Source organism: Ambystoma mexicanum, chromosome 1q (assembly GCF_040938575.1).
Source record: "Ambystoma mexicanum isolate Mex_15411 chromosome 1q, UKY_AmexF1_1, whole genome shotgun sequence".
Classification (NCBI taxonomy): domain Eukaryota; kingdom Metazoa; phylum Chordata; class Amphibia; order Caudata; family Ambystomatidae; genus Ambystoma; species Ambystoma mexicanum.
The window spans coordinates 577,892,997-577,910,702 of NC_090922.1; the positions used below are offsets into that span (position 1 = coordinate 577,892,997).

Below are 17,706 nucleotides of genomic sequence, written 5' to 3' on the forward strand. Positions count from 1 at the left end.
GGGGCCCCAGTGGTAGTGGGGTCACCTGTTCGCCTATGATGTCGGCGATTTTTTGCAAAACCAAGTTCCAGAAACGCCTTATTCCAGGACAGTCCCACGCTAGGTGGAGGAAGTCCGCCTGGGCCGCCGCGCATCTATCGCATTTGGGCGACGTTTCCGGGTGAAGCTTGTGTTTTTTTAACTGGTGTATAATATGTTTGGTGTAGAAAATTGAAGTGTAGCAAGTGTTTAGTGCGACCTTTTGAGTTTGACATAGGATATAGGACCACTCCTCCGTGGGTATTGTCTCCTGAATGGCAGTTTCCCATTTAAGCTGTGTTTTAGGGTTGGGTTTCCCCAATATCGACCACCAGGGATTTATATAGCAACAAGACTAACCTCCCCTCCCCCTGCGCCTGAATAGTGTTATGCAATAACTCCCATGTAGGGGGTTGTTTGGGAAATGAGGGGAATATTTTGTGTAAGGTGTGACGTAGTCTAAAGGAATACATCCAGGGAAGTGCCTCCGCCCCTATCTTTAGCCATTTGTGGGGTTAAAAAGGTGCCCTCTGGGAACAGGTCTCTGAAGGAGTGGACATCAACCTTGTCAGCCCATATCAGGAATACTTTTTGATTCGTGAGGGGGTTGCCAGGAATAAATCTGATAGGCAACAGCGGGGAAAATTTTACGTCTACACTGTATTTGGCCGCCATCTTTTTCCAGATTGCGTATGTAGACAAGACTGTGTTGAGCGTGCTGTATGGAACTGGGATCTGACTTATGATGACGGCACTTAGCAAGTCGGGCGAGGCCAGGGCTCGTTCCACCTGCACGTGTGGGCAAACAAAGTGAGTCATATACCAGAAGCTCAGGAAGTGAGTCTGGGCCGCCCAATAGTATTTTTCTATGTCTGGGAGCGATAGACCTCCTTTCGACGTCGGTAGAACTAGTGTGTTGTACGCGACACGAGCCGGTTTACCCACCCATATTAGCTCTAGGGCTGCCAACTTGACTTTCTGGAGAAAGGATTTTGGGAGGAGTAGTGGAATGTTTATGAATAGATACAGAAGAGAAGCTTAGGAAGAACAACCATTTTAGTCAAGGACGTTCTACCCCAAAGCGTTAGTGGTAGCGATTTCCACCTGTGTATGCATTCCTGCAGGGAGTTTACGTGGCAACATAATTATCTTTATAGATCTCATGATGGTTACGTGACATGTAAATACCCAAATAGTACACCTTTGAGTGCTCCCATTTAAAACCATGATCAACAATAAATTCAGTTGTATTGGGAGTCAAGGGGAATACTACCGATTTGGAATGATTAATTTTGAGACCTGACATTTGGCCAAATCTTATCACTTTGCGCATTACAGGGTTAAGATTCTCTTGGGGGTCACTGACGAACAATACAACGTCATCAGCATAGAGAGAGACAATCAACCTGTGGGGGCCCAGTTTGATACCTCAGGGCAGGTGGTTTTCTCGTAATCTCGATGCCAGGGGTTCCATGATAAGGGCGAATATCAGGGCCGAAAGCGGGCAACCCTGTCGAGTTCCCCGCTCTAATGATATGCTCGTGGATCTAGTGTTTCCTATAGTGACATATGACCGCGGGTCGTTATATAGCAGAGATACTAACTTGATAAAGAAACTGCCGAAGCCCATCTGCCAAAGCGCCGCCATCATGAACAGAGTCAAACGCCTTCTCGGTGTCGAGCATTACCGCAATTGCTTGTAGCGTTGGATCTGCGGCCTCGATGACCCCGAACAGTCTCCTGATGCCGTATGTGGTGCTGCAACCTGGGATGAATACGGCTTGGTCTCCAATCACCAGAGCCGGCATGAGAGGGAGGAGCCTTGATGCGAGTATTTTGGCTAGGATTTTATTGTCCAGGTTGATTAAGGAGATCGGCCTGTAGGATGCGCAGTCATCTGCGGGTTTGACGGCTTTGTGCAGCACCATAACGTTGGCTTTGCGCAGTGTGAGGGGAAGGCTTCCACGTTCGATTGCTTCTTCATAAACGCGAAGCAGGAGTGGGGCGAGGATGGACGCATGGGCTTTGTAGAACTCTCCAATGAACCCATCTGGGCCTAGTGCTTTCGAGTTTGGGAGGGATTTTATTGCTTCCAGAATTTCCTCCTCAGTCAGCGATGCGTTCAGAGGTTCTCACAGGTCTGCCTCCACCCAGTACAACTGGGTGTCTTTGAGATACTCTTGTATAGCTTTGGGATCTGAGATACCTGTGGAGCTGTACAGTTTCTGATAGAAGTTCCGAAATGTGAGAGCAATGTCCTCCTCAGTGTACACTCGCTGCCCTTGATCGTCTTTAACGCATTAAATTGTCATACTGCTGTAACCTGTATGATTGTACCATTTTTATTTGTACATTGTTTTGACAAAATCACCATATAAATTCAATGAATTTAACTACTTGACCATCTCCCATACATTCATCCCTTCAATTCATTGTACATTCCCATTTATTCATTCATGGCAGAGGTTCATTAATTCACCTTCCAGCCATCAACCTTTGCTTTTGCCAATGTTATCCCGATTGGGACATGTTTACCCAGATGTGGGTCCCAAACATGCTATGTGCAGACCCCTAAGCTACACCTCAGAGATGTAAAACAAGGCTGAAACATAGCTGGGGTTGTTTGGAAAGAAATGTTACCATGCTTTTGCATTGTGCCGAATTACTGCAATAGTAGTTTCCAAGTGCTGAATCCTTAACCAAGATGTATTGTACCACCGCCTGGGGTCACCAGACCTTACTCAGCTGCGAAGAAAAGCACAAGCAAGGGTGAAGTAAGAGGGAGCAAAGTGACTGACCAGTTTGGACTGGACTGCCATGTTTGTTGTGGGACCAAGCCTGATTTGCATATGGTCTTTCACCTTCTGTAATAGCATTGCAGTCTGGAAAACTATGGTGTGGAGGAGTGTGCAGAGCAATGCCAGAGATTGGATTCCTTCTAAGCATTACAGACATCAAAAGTCAGTGTTTTCCTTAATTCATTCACCGTACAGATCCGTTGAATGTTTCTCAGTCCACACCAGTTTATTCACAAGGCACAGTCATTCCTCATATGCGCCAGTTTACCGTATTGCTGGCAGACAATTTCTGAACATTTAAAGTATTACTGAGTATGTAGGACGCAAGAATTTATTGTATTCATGCCTATAAAAGTTAAATGAAGTAAATAACTGCAAAAACCAAAACTACTGGCTTTGCACATGCCAATTTCTTATGCATCTATGCTAGTCTGTTTCCTTGTTTTTCTCCTGTACGCGAGTATTCCAAGGTGGGAAACTGCTGTGGAGTCACTACTTTGGCTTTCAGAAGGAAATTAGGAAAACCAGGAAGGTTAGATTTATGTTATGGTTTCACAAATTAAACTTTTTACAAACAAACAATATAACATAGATTCATCCAAAGGAGAGAGAAAAAAGTAAAACTTGATTTATAAATTATCAATAATTATAAAATAATCACTAAATGTTTTCCTACTCTCATTGTGGTTACTTATTAATTGCATTAGTAACAATCTATAAAGCAAAGATTATATCCACTATGTTATATACAGTGGTGGAGATTTGGGGAAGCAACGTAATGAGAGAATTACTAGAAAGCTATCATTTATGTCCCATTACTAAAATGCCTAGCAATCTGCCGGTTGATTACCTACGATTTAAAATTAGGAGCTTCTTCCACTCAAGCGCTTCTATCTAGAAGGCGATTGGGTCTTTATTGGACGACGGTAAACTCAGAGCCAAATACGCTTATGAACTTAGTGGTAAGTGACAATGAAATGCTGGGTCACTAAACAGTCTCATACCAGCGAAGACCGTCTCAAAGAAGGGAGGAGGTGGTGTGAGGTGAATAACATTATTGCCACACATACTCCTATAGATACATGTAAAGCACTAGATAAGTGACATGTGGAAAGCACCAGTTGGGAACAAAACATAATAAACTTGGCCTCCCACTCTCATAGCAGAGACTACATTCCCCAGATAGCCACGCCATATAGCATTCCAGAATATCTCAAAGCTTTCCCTAACCATGAACTCGGGAGAGAATACCTGAGTCAAATTTAATACTGCTGATTCAGAGGTTGTCTGAGCTAAATTAGGTATCGATAAACAACATAAGACATGCAGGCTATGTGGACAGCCACCAAACTTTAACCCGCAATTGATATGTAAATTTGTTTTTTCTATGACAATTGAACAATTTAAGTTAAATGTGATGAACTTATATAATATTTGATTGATATGTACATTTATCTAAACTTTTTCTTGGTGCTTTGTATAAAAGTAATTTTATATGACTAGACAATGACCACATAATTCATCTTTCATCCTAAAATATTAGATATATAAGCAGCCATGTTCAATGACGTGGTTGCCCATTAAAAAGTCTATTATAGATGTTCCGTCTTTAGGAAAATCCCATGTTAAAGAATGCTACATTCTTCACCTGTATACTTTTCTCTCCTCCTGCACTGGAGTCTCTTTCCCCTTAGTATGCTAAAATGGCTGGCCTCAGGGCAAATCAACAGGGATAACCCCTGGCTCTCAAGGTAAATCCCTAAAATGATATGTGAAAATCTTTTGCACTGCACATCCCAACAAGCCAGATAATAAAGTATTCTTACTACTAAATCTTAATCTGTATAGTCTGCTCTGGTTATATGAGCAGTTACAATAGTAATGTTGTGGAGACGAGGTTAATGCTCCTCAGTCATACCAATAGCAGTTACACACTTTCACAAATGACACATCTCCCCTCCTGCTTTGCAGGGTGCACACTCGAGGTCCGTTTTGCATCAAATTCATGTATCTTATTCTAGGTTTCAAAGCCGTACTACCAGTGTTTGTAAAGAATGTCCAAGTGTACAAATCACAAGGTTTCTTGGTTCTGCGAAAGGAGCCTTGTCCGATTTCTTTTTAGAGCAAACCGATTTGTGTTTTAATCCTATATTCTTCACTCTGGGCTAGAGGACTGAGACCTCCACCACAAAGCATTCACTTCCCAGTGATTTTGTGCAATACACAGGACTTCTTCCAGGGATCAGCTTCTTTTTGCAAAGGTTGTCAACTAGGTTTGGCACCTTGATTTTGGGCACCCCTCGTACCTTTTCTGGCCTCGTTCCCTCCACAGTTGCCTTTTTAGTCTGTAAACTCTTGCAGCTGTCCTTGCAGACACTATATCTCAGCAGTCCTAGAAATAACCTTTCGCAGTTGGATGTGGTCGGAGGAGGAGGATATCAATTCCATTACCCAAATATGCTTGAAGAAAATGCTTGAGCACATCTTAAACCTATCCCACATCTAATAGTACTTCTGGTTTAAGTACCGATACTCTGTCACCCTCCACTATAGTACCTCTAGCCATTTTGACATAGTATTGCTAGACTCCCCCTAACCCACTCTGCTCCAGTCAGCACATTTAAGTCTTCACATATCCACGTTTAAACATGCACTCTGCCTTGCTCCCCATCTTCCGGCCTATTTTATCCCTCATCAGTGGTTGCCTGGAACAGCTCCCACTGTTATCTTCCCCACTTCTCTGGCTGGGAACCATTTTATCAAAATGCGAACAAGCCTCTTCGCTGGGAGACCACTATGGTGGCAAACAGCACAGCATACAAGACTGTTTACTTTTGCCACATACCACTGTCCATGGCATAGGAGGCAAAACCTAAAATTTCTTTTAAAAAAAGTGTTGTCAGTTGAAAACTTGATTTTTCTTTCAAACTGCATAAGGCTTTACAGAAGCAGGAGCAGGATATGATGCCCAGGAACATTGCCTTTGAAATAGCCGATGCCCAAAAAGCATCTGCTGCCTTTCAAAACACTAATTAATTCTGTAGTGCGCGTTACCCTAACGACAAAGGTTACAATGTCGACATCTTATTTAAAAGCCACCCATGTAATACTGCCTGCCACAAGCACCATGTTCGGTTACTGGGATTGCAGTTTGCATGGTCTCCAGATGCTTTTGGGGGAACAGAAAGAAAAGTTTGGTTAGTGGGGGTGAAGGGGAAATGCAAGATAGCTTTGCAGCTGTGTTGATGTGTGCAGTTCCTGAAACACGCGGGTACATTTCTAGGTGGTCTCTGTTGGCGGCATAGGGGCATGTGCTCCTGGTGCTACTGTGCATTGGCTGTAGGTGCCACAACCGCAGTGATTTTGAAGTTGGTTGCAGAGTTCCGTTTAATGTCGGGTGAGGGGGCGGTGGTGTTAAATTCCGTGTGCGATTGGCATAGTGCTTGTGGTGGGGCACACGATTTATACCGTGGGAAAACAATCTAGGACCCAAAGGTGTAAAATACAGTGGGGCTGTAACATGTCACAACATCTCACTGGACAATCTGTCTAGGTCGCATTAAAGGCAGTATTGTGTACTTTCTGGAGAGCAGCTTTGATTTCCTGGGAGCTTTACTTTAGGCAGCATGCTGATCACCATCAAACAACGCTCATTCTCTCACCCCAGGCATCTAACACGAACATCCAGAAAAAGGAAAGCATTACCCAAAATAATTTTATTAATTTCAAGTTTCTGTTGCACTAGATCTGCTGCACCTCGTCTATGAACGTATAGATCGTACACTGTGATATTAACACAGAGCAACTACCCTCAAACACTTTTCGCAGCAGTGCTGGAGGATCATGTTGCTGTGGGAGGAAAAAAAAAAAAGTATTCCTCCAGTTATTTCATGGTTCCTGTAGCCTTTGAGAGCGGTCTTATGCCAGGTCAAAGGCCAGAAATGCCATGGAGTGCCATTTGATCATGATAATTATAGACCAGCTACATCAGGAACCGGGAGGCAGCAGGCTAAGTGGAAACATTGCAGCAAGATATGGGGTGGTCAACATGAAAAAAAGCTACATCTGCGTTTCTCAATCCTAGTCTACTACAAGGAACCGGTTGATTTTTAGGTAGGATTAGGCAAATTTCCCTGCTTGTGGTGGAGGGCCCAGGAATCCCCCAGCTTGTTTTGTGGCTGCTCTGGATGGAGCCAGGCCCAACATCTTCTGAATGTTCTGCAAGACACAAAATGTGACATTGTAATCACTAAGTGACCCATAAGGCTAACCTGGCCAAAAACAAATTTAATACAGAATCAACACACGGGCAATAGGTTTCAAGCACCAAACGTTAGCTATTTGGGTAACAAAATAAGAGTTTTAGCAATGCTTTGGTGCGTGCATGCATATACAGATCTACAAGCTTTTGCATGGCACCAAAAGCATGCTCGGTCCCACAGCACTTTAAGCACCATTCCTGACATAAGAAAAGTACAACTGCAAGCACTGCGTTCATACTTTGCAAGACACTTTCAAACTGTTTTGTGATCACTTTCGGACAGTAAAATGTAGGCGGCGTGCAATCGACATATGGGAAAGAATTACCGATTTAGGTTTGAAAGCTGCCCTGGAAATGGAAATGATTAACTGTGGGATCCCACCAGTGAGTGGGTGTGATATTGGGGGGGAGGAGGAGCTCCGCCTGAATAGGGGTTAAACTAAGATTTTTCTCAGCCCCCTCGGCACATAAAAAAAGATTTGCCTTTCCAGAGATTAATCAAACACCTGGAAAAGAACTCCATAAAGGAGGGAAGTTTCCTCTAATGTGGCAACAAAAATATAGAAGGTGCACACCTTTTAAACCTGCAATGTTGTACGTAAATATTTTCTACAGAGTACGATTCGAACAAGCAATTTCACGCTTATCCTGGCCAGACGTTCAAGTGGTCTTGTGGGTGTCTCAATCCTGGTCCTTGTGACAAGACAGAATCCTGACTTTAGCAATTTAAAAAAAAAAAAAACAAAACAAAACACGGAAGGGCCTGATTCATGGAATTAATTGTGCAGAAAATAGGGTATGCGTGCACAAACCCACATTCATGGAATCTAATGCGCAGTACTTTTCCTGCATTCACGTGGAGAGGTCTGGGAAGGGGGCAGAACACCAAAAATGGGAAAGGACATGCTCAAAAATGGCAGTTCCAAGGGACCGCCTGTAGGCAGTCCCTCGCACGCCCACAATTGCGCAGCACAAGACGTGTTCATGGATTCGATCACGCGACAACTCTGCCGGGAAATGGCCACACAAGTCCTTCATATGATCCGCCACCCGAAGGAAGGAAGGCAGGCGGAAGTACACTTGCACATAGGATTTGCAGCACAGAGGTAGGGTTGCATGTCGGATTGAGGGGTGCAGGAACAGTTTACAGGGGTTCACACGCAGATTTTCTGAGTTTAGATCGAGTTATGATTTTTCATACGCAGTTGGTCGGGGACAGGAACATTTACGGGAGACTGCGCAGGGTCCCCAAGATGCAGGCCTGCTTGTGGGGGACCCCACAAACTGTTTGAAAGGTGCATGTATTCACGCCTGGGGGAGTGTGCAATAGTGGCTGTTTATGCTTTGTGTGTGGGCATGTCAGGGGCGTTCCAGCCACGACTTGCAAATATGGTTACTTTGCACAAACAATTCCATGAATACGCATAGCATGCATTTTTTAAACTTTGCGCAGTATCCTTCTCGGCGGATAGCCCTTGCTGGATTTCTGCGCACATTTCCATGAACCAGGCCCTAAAACTGTTAAAGATGCAAATGGTTTATCGGGATCCGGGGAGACTTTGTAGGATATCGGGTCTGGGAAAATGGCAAGAACCATCCACTTACTGGGTGTGCTACGTGAAATCTTAATAAATTGCAATTCAAATATGTATAATGGGGAAGAGGAGAGACATAAAACGGGCAAAGTAAAATCTATACGATAACTATAGTAATTACAACCAGGGCGGAAGAGTTACTTAAAAAAAAAAAAAAAAGTTTTTGAGAATGTACATGTGCGCCCGCGTGTTTGTCTGTGTCTCTTGGTTTCTTCATGAATGTACATGAAAAACTCACTGGCTTCCTAGACGCAGTACTCTATGCTTCTTTACCACTCTGGAGATGCGCACCACTACCAAATGCAGCCGTGTGCAACTACCGAAGATTGTTGAACATTCAAAAAGGAGTTTCTTATGAGATCAGAGAGAAACTGCACCCACAATTCAAATGTGTTTTTATGCCAACATGCTTCATTTTGTGTGGGAGATGGTACTTTAGTCCTGGTTTTAATTTTGCAATCTGGACCTTGTAAACCTGGCTTTCCCCATTATAAACGCAGGACTACAAGTCGCAGGATGTAAAGTTAAACCCAGTACTAGACTGGCATTTCACGACTGCAACTGGTAAAGGGTGTTTGCAGTCAGCTGGACAAACAGAGGGGGTTCACATACCACCAGTTTGTTGTAACAAAGCGAAATGCAGTTCTCAGCATACCAGTTTCCACACATTTTCAACTAATGTAACATGACAAAGATTAAAGTAAAGGGGCTGAACGAGCGCCTCGTTTCATAGCAAGAGATTTGCAAGTGATGTTTACCATTGGAAGTTCATGTACGAGAAGAACAAGTTACTTATCAACTGGTACCATTCTTTTGATTGGATATTCCTCCAACGTATTCCACATCTTGGACATGTAATGTCCACAGCTGTGCACTTCGGAAACCTTTTCGGCAGAGGGCGTCCTGAGTCAGGTTAATGTCCCTTGAAGGCCTCTGTAGAGAGTGACATCACCGGATGTTAAAAATAGGACGCACGGCACCCGTAGCCTCAGTTTATGTTTTTTTCCCTCAATGTGTGGCACCAAACAAATGCCTGCCGGACTGCACATAGCCTTGCGGAAACGTAAGCTGCAATCGCATAGGACATTCTCCACAGGGGCAGGCTGGGAGGGCGATGTGGAATACGTTGGAGGAACATTCAATCGAAAGAACGTTACCAGTTAGTAAGTAACTTGTTCTTTGAATGGATTGTGTCCTCCAATGTATTCCACATCTTTGACAGACGCCCAAAGCAGTACCAGAAAATGGAGGAGGGAAAATAATTTAGAATATCCAATTAGATGGCGGAATAAAGAACCGCCTTACCAAAGGCCATATCTTGGCCATGGATCGTATCCAGGGAGTAATGTTTAACAGAGGTGTATATAGAAGCCCATGTGGCTGCATCACAAATGTTCCTAATAGGAACTTCCCGTTGGAGGGCAGAGGAAGTAGCCACGCCCCTAGTGGAATGAGCTTGCAACCCTTCAGGAGGGTCCTTACCCGCCAACCGGTAACACTCAGTAATGGTGAAGATAATCCACCTGGACAAGGTATGTTTGGTAACGGCCTTGCCCAATCTGTGTCCAGCATAACCCACAAAGAGTTGATCGTCCACTCAGACCCTGGACATCGTAGAAATATAAAAGCTCAGAGCTCTCCTAGGATCCAACCTAAGGAGTGATTCCTCTTCCTTACCAGGATAAGGAGGAGGATAGAAAGAAGGAAGAATCACTTTCTGGCTCAAATGAAATTCAGATACTACCTTAGGTAGAAAGGAAAGACGTACCCGTAGTACAACCCTGTCCTTGTGGAACACAGTAAGGAGTGGCTTAGATGAAAGTGCATGCAATTCACACACTCTGCGAGCGGAAGTAACCGCAACCAAGAAGGACAAGAGTGCAAAGGTTCAAATGGAGCACCCATTAGAACTTTCAAAACCAAATCCCAAACCGGCACCTGTAAAGGGGACGGCGGGAACACATTAGTCAGTCCTTTAAGAAATTGAGAAATCAAAGGAATCTTAAAGTAAGAACATTCTTCAGACGAGCGCTTAAATATAGCCAGCACTGCCAGGTAACCTTTAATGGTACGTACCAACACGAAGACCCCTCTGGGCCAAAGAAAGTAAGCAAGACAAAACCATAGGAATGGAACACTGAAAAGGATCAACATTTTGTCCTCTGCACCAGTCGCGAAGCTTACGCCAACGGTACAGGGATTTTGTTGCTGGCCTTCTGGCTGAAAGCAGCACCTCCATCACATTATCTGGGAGGTCCCAATCCTTATATCTCAACCTTTCAGATACCAAGCATGACGGTTGAGAGTCCTGACCTCTGGATGGGCATTTCTAGAAGGTCCGGGTACCACGCTCTCCTGGCTCAATCCGGAGCAATGAGGATCATGTGGGACCCGAACCTCCGTAACACTTGAAGAATGACGGGGACTGGAGGAAACGCATGCAGCAGTGGGAATGACCAGTCCACCACAAACATGTCTCCTACGGCTCCTCTCGGAGGAAATTCCCTTGAGCAAAGTCTCTCGTACTTCCAGTTGGCACTCGTGGCAAAGAGATCCACTTGTGGGTTTCCCCAAAGGGCGAAGATCTTCAGAAGACTTCCTGAGCCAACTCCCGCTTGTGAGAGATCGTGCTCTGCCTGCTCAGAGCGTCCGCCGCCACTTTTTCGTCACCGGCCAGATGAACCGCCGAGAGTGAAATTCCCTGCTGGATGGCGCAGAACCAGAGCTTCATCGCCTCTCTGCACAACGGGAGTGACCCCACAACACCTTTTTTGATGAGGTAATGGATGGCCACTGTGTTGTCCGTCATGATCAGGACACTCTTCCCCCGCACAGACGGCAGAAAAGTCTTCAGGGCAAGCCTGATTGCCCTCCGCTCTAACAGGTTGATGTGGAGTTTGGACTCCGACGGAGACCAACGACCGCTGGCGGTCAAGGCGTTGGCATGAGCGCCCCATCCTGTGAGGGAAGCATCCGTCACTACAGTCACCCCCGGCCATGGTTGCCAAAACTGCTCCCCTTTCATCAGGTTCCCTTTGTCGGCCCACCACAGAAGATCCTGGGAGACCAAGAGTGGAATCTGAACAGGATCCGACATCCTGCCTGAGAACTGTGACCACTGCATCTTGAGGACCCATTGCAGGGATCTCAACCTCAGCCTGGCCTCTGGCACCAGAAAAATGCAGGCTGCCATGAGGCTGAGCAACCTTAAGAATTCGAAAGCTGGGAGGCTCTGGGCGCGTTGAATCTTGTCCACCAACTGCACAATGTGATGAACCAACACCTTGGGAGACGAGCACTTCCCCAAGGACGTGTCCAACAGAGCCCTGATGTCCTGTGTTGGGAAGGTGTCAGATGTGACTTCTTGAAATTGAGAGAGAAGCCCAGCCTGTGGAGGGAGCGGCAGAGGAGACTGAGGTGAACCAATGCTTGCTCGGGAGAGCGCGGATGGATCAGCCGGTCGTCCAGGTAGAGGTAGATGTGAATCCCCCCCCCCTCGCATGAGATACGCTGCCACCAACACCATTAGCTTGGTGAAGACCCTCGGGCGGAGGTGAATCCGAATGGCAGGACCCAAAAGTGCAAGTCGGCAGCCGCAAACCTCAGGTACTTTCTGTGCTTGGGATGAATCGGCATATGAAAGTCAGCATCCTGTAGGTCCAGAGACACCAACCAATCCTGAAGTTGAAGGTCCTGGACTTGAGAAAGAGTGACCATCTTGAACTTGTCCTTCCTGAGAAGTTTGTTCAACCAACGCAAGTCCAGGATGGGTCTCAATCCCAGTCTTTCTTGAGGATCAAAAAATAAGGGGAACAGCAACCCTTGTTGCTCTCCGCTACAGGCACCAGTTCTATAGCGCCTTTCTCTAGCAGGGTCAAGATCTCCTGCACAAGGAGCAGATTCGGAAGCTTCAAAGAGATTTCCCGGTGGATTGTCGTGACGCCACTTTAGGAAGGGAAGGCAGTAGCCGCAGGCAATTGTATCCAGAAACCACGCATCCGAACTAATGGCCCGCCAGAAAAATGCAGATGCTGAGACAGTCTGCCCCCAACCGGCGAACCATGGGACATGGCCTCATGACTGTTTTGGAGCGGCTGCAAAGAGGCAGCTGCCTGAGCGGCTTTGGCACCTCTATTTCCCCAACCACCACATGTACTTTTACGCTGACCCCTTTGGCTGGCGGCTCCTCTCATTCTACCAAAGGAGGAGTAGTAACAAAAAGAACCTCCCCTCCACTGCTGTCCCCTAGGACAAAAAGGCAGAGATTGACGCACGGCTGCGCTTAAAGATTTCATCACAGCTTTTGAGGTCTGCAACCTCTGAAGGCTCTTGTCAGCCTTGCTGCCAAACAGATGCGCGCCATCAAAGGGCATGTTCAAAAGACAGGCTTGCACATCCGGAGCAAAACCCGACTTCCGCAACCATGCAAATCTACGTATAATGGTGCTCGTGTCCAAACCCGACAGAAGGGATTCACACATGGCATCCTTGCCATCTTGCACGAGAGCAGGGAACCCATCCCTTTCTTCCCCCTCGGGAATATGCTCAGCCGCAAGAGAAACACAGTTCCACAGTGTATGTGAAAATCTTGCCACGGCACAAGTGGAGTTGGCTGATTTTGGCCGTAGCTGTCTGAACCACCAAACCTTCGGGAGTGGGGCGAGTGGATAGGTAGCTGGGGTCGCTACCGGGAGGGCGGTATTTCTTGGTTAATGATTTGTTAACAGCCGGAAGAGATTCCGGTGACTGCCAGGAAGCCGCCACCCTTTCCTATAAGGTTTGATGAAAAGGTAACACCGGGTCAGAGGATGGACCTTTATCTAAAATGTCTATCATCTTGCACAAACTCTTCAGGAGGACTGGACCAGCCCAGATACTCCAAGACTCTAGCCATGAGTCTCCTGTAGGACGACTCAGCATGAGCCCCAAGCTCAGGCCTGCCAAATTCCACTTCCGGAGAAGTGTCCAGGCCACTAGCATCATGAAGAGTTTGTCTCAACTCTTCCAGTTGGCTATCCCCTGACAAGACAGGAGCCCCATCAGGCTCAACAGGGTCAAGATCAAAATCTGACCTCTCTTCCTCCTCATAAATGTCATCCAGAGGGAGGGAAAAGTCCTGTCTCGGAACAGCAGAGCGCGTGGAGTCCTTAACAGGTCTCACAGACTTGGAAGTAGCCTTCCTAGGAGGATCCACAGCAGCAGGGATCTCCGATGGTAAATTCCAACCAAAATGCCTCAAAGTCGTCGAGGGCGCTGATGGCTTCGGCATAGAGAGCATCGACAGTTCGGCGTCGACACTGGTGCAGAAGGCTGATACGAAGGCAAAGCTTCGATGTCGGTATCCAAGCCCTTAGTAGGCTTCTGCAGTCTCGCTGGGGATGAGGACCGAGACCTGGAAGCACGTCTCTTGCAACCATCCTGAGCATTGTCCGATCGGGACCTCGAAGGTTCCCGAGGAGGATTGTGCCGAGGACCGGATCCCAAAGGCGTGTGAGCCACTGATCGAGACCGTTCCTTGCCGGCTTAGTCAGAAGGCGCGGACGGAACTGTGCCCTGCGATTGGAAAATCGCCAACATCTGCTCCCGAAAAGCAGCCCATTCCTCCGGAGGCCTTTGAGTGACATCGACCCGACGCAGGACGCCCTCTGCCGAACAAAGTTTCCGAAGTGCACAGCTGTGGACATTACATGTGGAATACGTTGGAGGACACAATCCATTCGAAATAGAGTATTATTCCTGTATGTTTAGTTTTAGCTCAAATTGCATCTTGGTGAGAAGAATGCAGGACAAGGGAGAACATCCTCCTGGTGAAAATCCTCTTGCTTGATAAGGCTTCAATAACAGCAATTGCAGTTGGTTCCATGTGATCCGGAGAAGAACCAGTGATGGCTCTTTAGCCCTCTGACCTGTAATTTAGTGTTTTCTATTGCAGTAAAGCATCAGCAAAGGAGAGAAGACGTGAGGAGAGAACCCTAAAAGATGGATAGAAGAGCACCAACAAGGTCAATGGAGCAAGAGCGAGGTGGGAAATAGAGAGGAAGGGTGTGGTAAGGATGGAGAAAGGGGAGTGCTTGAAAACGAAAGTGACGCTATGTGAAGGCTGGAGAGAAGAATAGGTGAAGGATGAAGACTAAATAGGATAGTAATAGGGAAGGCAGATGTAGGATGGGAGCTGTAAAGCATGGAGAGGAGGCAGGTGATACATTAGGAGAAGATGGATTGGTGAAGAATTGACGAACAAGTTATGACGATAGATTCAACAGTATAAAGAAGAGTGGGACGTAAGGAATGGGGAAAAGAGGGGAATCGCTGAAGCAGAGAAAGCAAAACCAGGAAATTGAGGGTATGTATCAAAAGGAAGGAGGAGGAGGAGGAAAGATAAGGGTTGGAGCGGAATGATAGCCCGAACGACAGAGATGAGACCGATAACATTATGTATAATAAAATAGGAGCTGAAAAATTGAGAGATGTGTCAACTGCAGAGAAGACAGATGAAGACTGAGTGGTGGGGCGGGGGGGAGAGAACAGATAGTTGTACTGGAACCAATTTCAGAGGGAATTGAAATCAAACATTTAAAAATCAAAATGTAAACAATCACATGCCTCAAGTACTGTGTGGCTGAAGGTGCCGCAGCATCTCTAGTTCTATCACTTACTGGTGGTGGGTAGAGCTGGTAAGAATGCAGGATATATACTGCTGAAAGGAGAGTGAAAACATATGGGGAAGGAAAGGATGTCAGCCTCAAAGACTCCCTGCTGAAACCTGCTTGAAACTTTTGACAGACTGATTTGATTTGGGCATTAGTAGCATGAAAAGGGGTGCAACGCTGGCATTTATTGGAAAGCATCAAGTGATTTTCTTTGGGTATAAACAGTATGAATGGGTCAAGTGCAGATATATATTGTTAAGACCGGCATCATGAAGTGTTTGGGCACCAGCATCCTTCCATTTTTATTTTTACAGTGGCAGTGCTGGCATCTATTATGGAGACAGGCCTGATGATCTCGGGCACAAGCAGCACAGACATGCGTTTTACAGCAGCAATGCTGATATATATATATATATTGGGTTTAATGGCCTTCCTTGGGCGCAGCCAGCATGAAAGGGAAATCGTGCTACAATACCGTTGAAACATAATGCATGATTTTTTTTGTAGGCACAGCCAGCATAAAAATGTTTTGCAAAATCCTCCTGTGTAATGTTGGTGTTTTTCATGTGTCCTCTCTATGGTACCAATTGTACATTCTCCTCATTTTAACCTAGTTCTACTGAAATGTGTGCTTACAGTTTTTCTTACAGTGGCAAACATTGGCCTTTCTGGGCAAAACCAGCATTAAAATGTTCTTGCAGTGGTAAGATAGTGGCATATATTGTGGGCACAAGCATGAACATGTTTTCGGAAATCCTCCTGTGTACTTTGGTGACCTGGAATCTATTGGCTTTTGTGTGCGTTACACTAGAGGACAAATTGTAGGGCGTCCTTGCCCAACATTTCTCAAAAAGAGAATGGTAAAATGCACCATTTTAGATTATTCAAAAAATTCTCCAAACCACCCTTTTTTTGGTGGAGCTAGCCGCAGTAGCTTGAGCTCTTTATTGTACAGATGTACACCATTCCAATGAAAGAATTTACCAGCTGCCAAATTTTGGGTTGAGGTGGATTGCACATGCAGAATGCAAGTGGGAGGCTTGCAGGAGTCTGATTTTGCCAAGTAAGATGTGTAAGAGGTGTTGGATGTAGGTGATTTGACCGAATCCATGCTTTCACAAAAGTGAAGAGACTGAATTTATTTATTGCGAGGGGGGATACTCCACAGCCCATATAGTTTCCCCTACCTTTAGCAATATCCCTTACCCCACCCCCACATATATTTTATTGAAGAAAAAAAAACAATAAAAAACTAACAAAATAAAAAATAAAAATCAGTAAAAAAAGTACAAAAAGAATTGTCACCTCTTCCTCAAACACTGGATTCGGTCACTTCTACAGTATCGGTGTTAGCCCATGGATAGATTTGAATTCCATAAAAAGGAAATCTAATAGGGAAAATTCTCGCATAGATAACCGTTTTGGGTGAATAAAATGTTTGGAGGTGGGTGAGCATTGTGAGAGTCCTAAAGGAGTAGAGAAAGAGACCCAAGACTGTGCTGAAACAATAATCCAGCCTGCTTTGAAACAGGGTTGGCAATTAGTTTCAGTAAAATGAACATTGAGAAAGGGGTTCATTTTCATGGATGTTCTGGAGGCTGAATCTGGCAGTTGCAATAGAGGATGTGATTAACTGGTGAAAATGGAGATTGCACTCCAAGAACTCCCAGGTTGTCGGTGAGAAAGGATAAAGGAAAGTCACATTGCTTAAGCTTTATCCGAGTTCAGCATCAGGCCAGGCAGTGCAATGCCATCCAGTGATGAATCGCAGAAAGGCACTTAGTGATGCAAGAGGATAACTTGGGGGTGAAAGTGGGAAGGGGAAGTATCTGAGGATCACCTGCAAACGGATATAAGACAGAAGAAAAAGTGTGAAGGATTGAGTTTTGAGGAAAACCCTCCTGTGAGTTGCAGTTCCAGGAAAGCAGGTGCGGGGGGGGGGATTAGCCATGCAGGAAGCAACTCAATTGAGGCTGGTGTTTTGGAATGTAAGGTATGAGAGAGTCAACTGTAAGAAAACATGATAAACCATATTGAAGGTGGCAGAAATGTCAAGAAGAATGAGGTAATGGTAAAGTAGGGTTGAAAACCAAATCCCAAGAAGCCATTTAATTAGGACAGCTTCTTCAATTAATGCTTCCTGATAACTACTAACTCCAAGGGTAACAGATGGAAAGAACAGCTGGCTGATTACAAGAATTAATGTTGCATAAGCTAAGCATTCTGTGTCCAACATACATTAAAATAACCTGTGTTTTTTGTTCGAGTCCTAGTTCCAAGCAGAGAAATACAGGACAAAACACAAGGAACAAACCAGTTGTGGAAGCAAGGTACTAAAAAAGCTGGACCCTTTCTGCAAAATAATTGAAGGAAACAAATTGTTC

At 45.5% G+C, this 17,706-nt stretch overlaps 1 protein-coding gene across 1 annotated transcript in view; it reads right to left on the reverse strand.

Annotated features, from left to right (window-relative positions):
• Positions 1-6,517: 6,517 nt before the first annotated feature.
• TMCO1 (transmembrane and coiled-coil domains 1) overlaps positions 6,518-17,706 on the reverse strand; it is a 363,846-nt gene continuing 352,657 nt past the window's right edge. Inside the window, exon 7 of the mRNA XM_069641076.1 lies at positions 6,518-7,034. Within this exon, the coding sequence (XP_069497177.1) occupies positions 6,936-7,034 (99 nt within the window). The 3' untranslated portion in view covers positions 6,518-6,935. The remainder of the gene's footprint in view (positions 7,035-17,706) is intronic.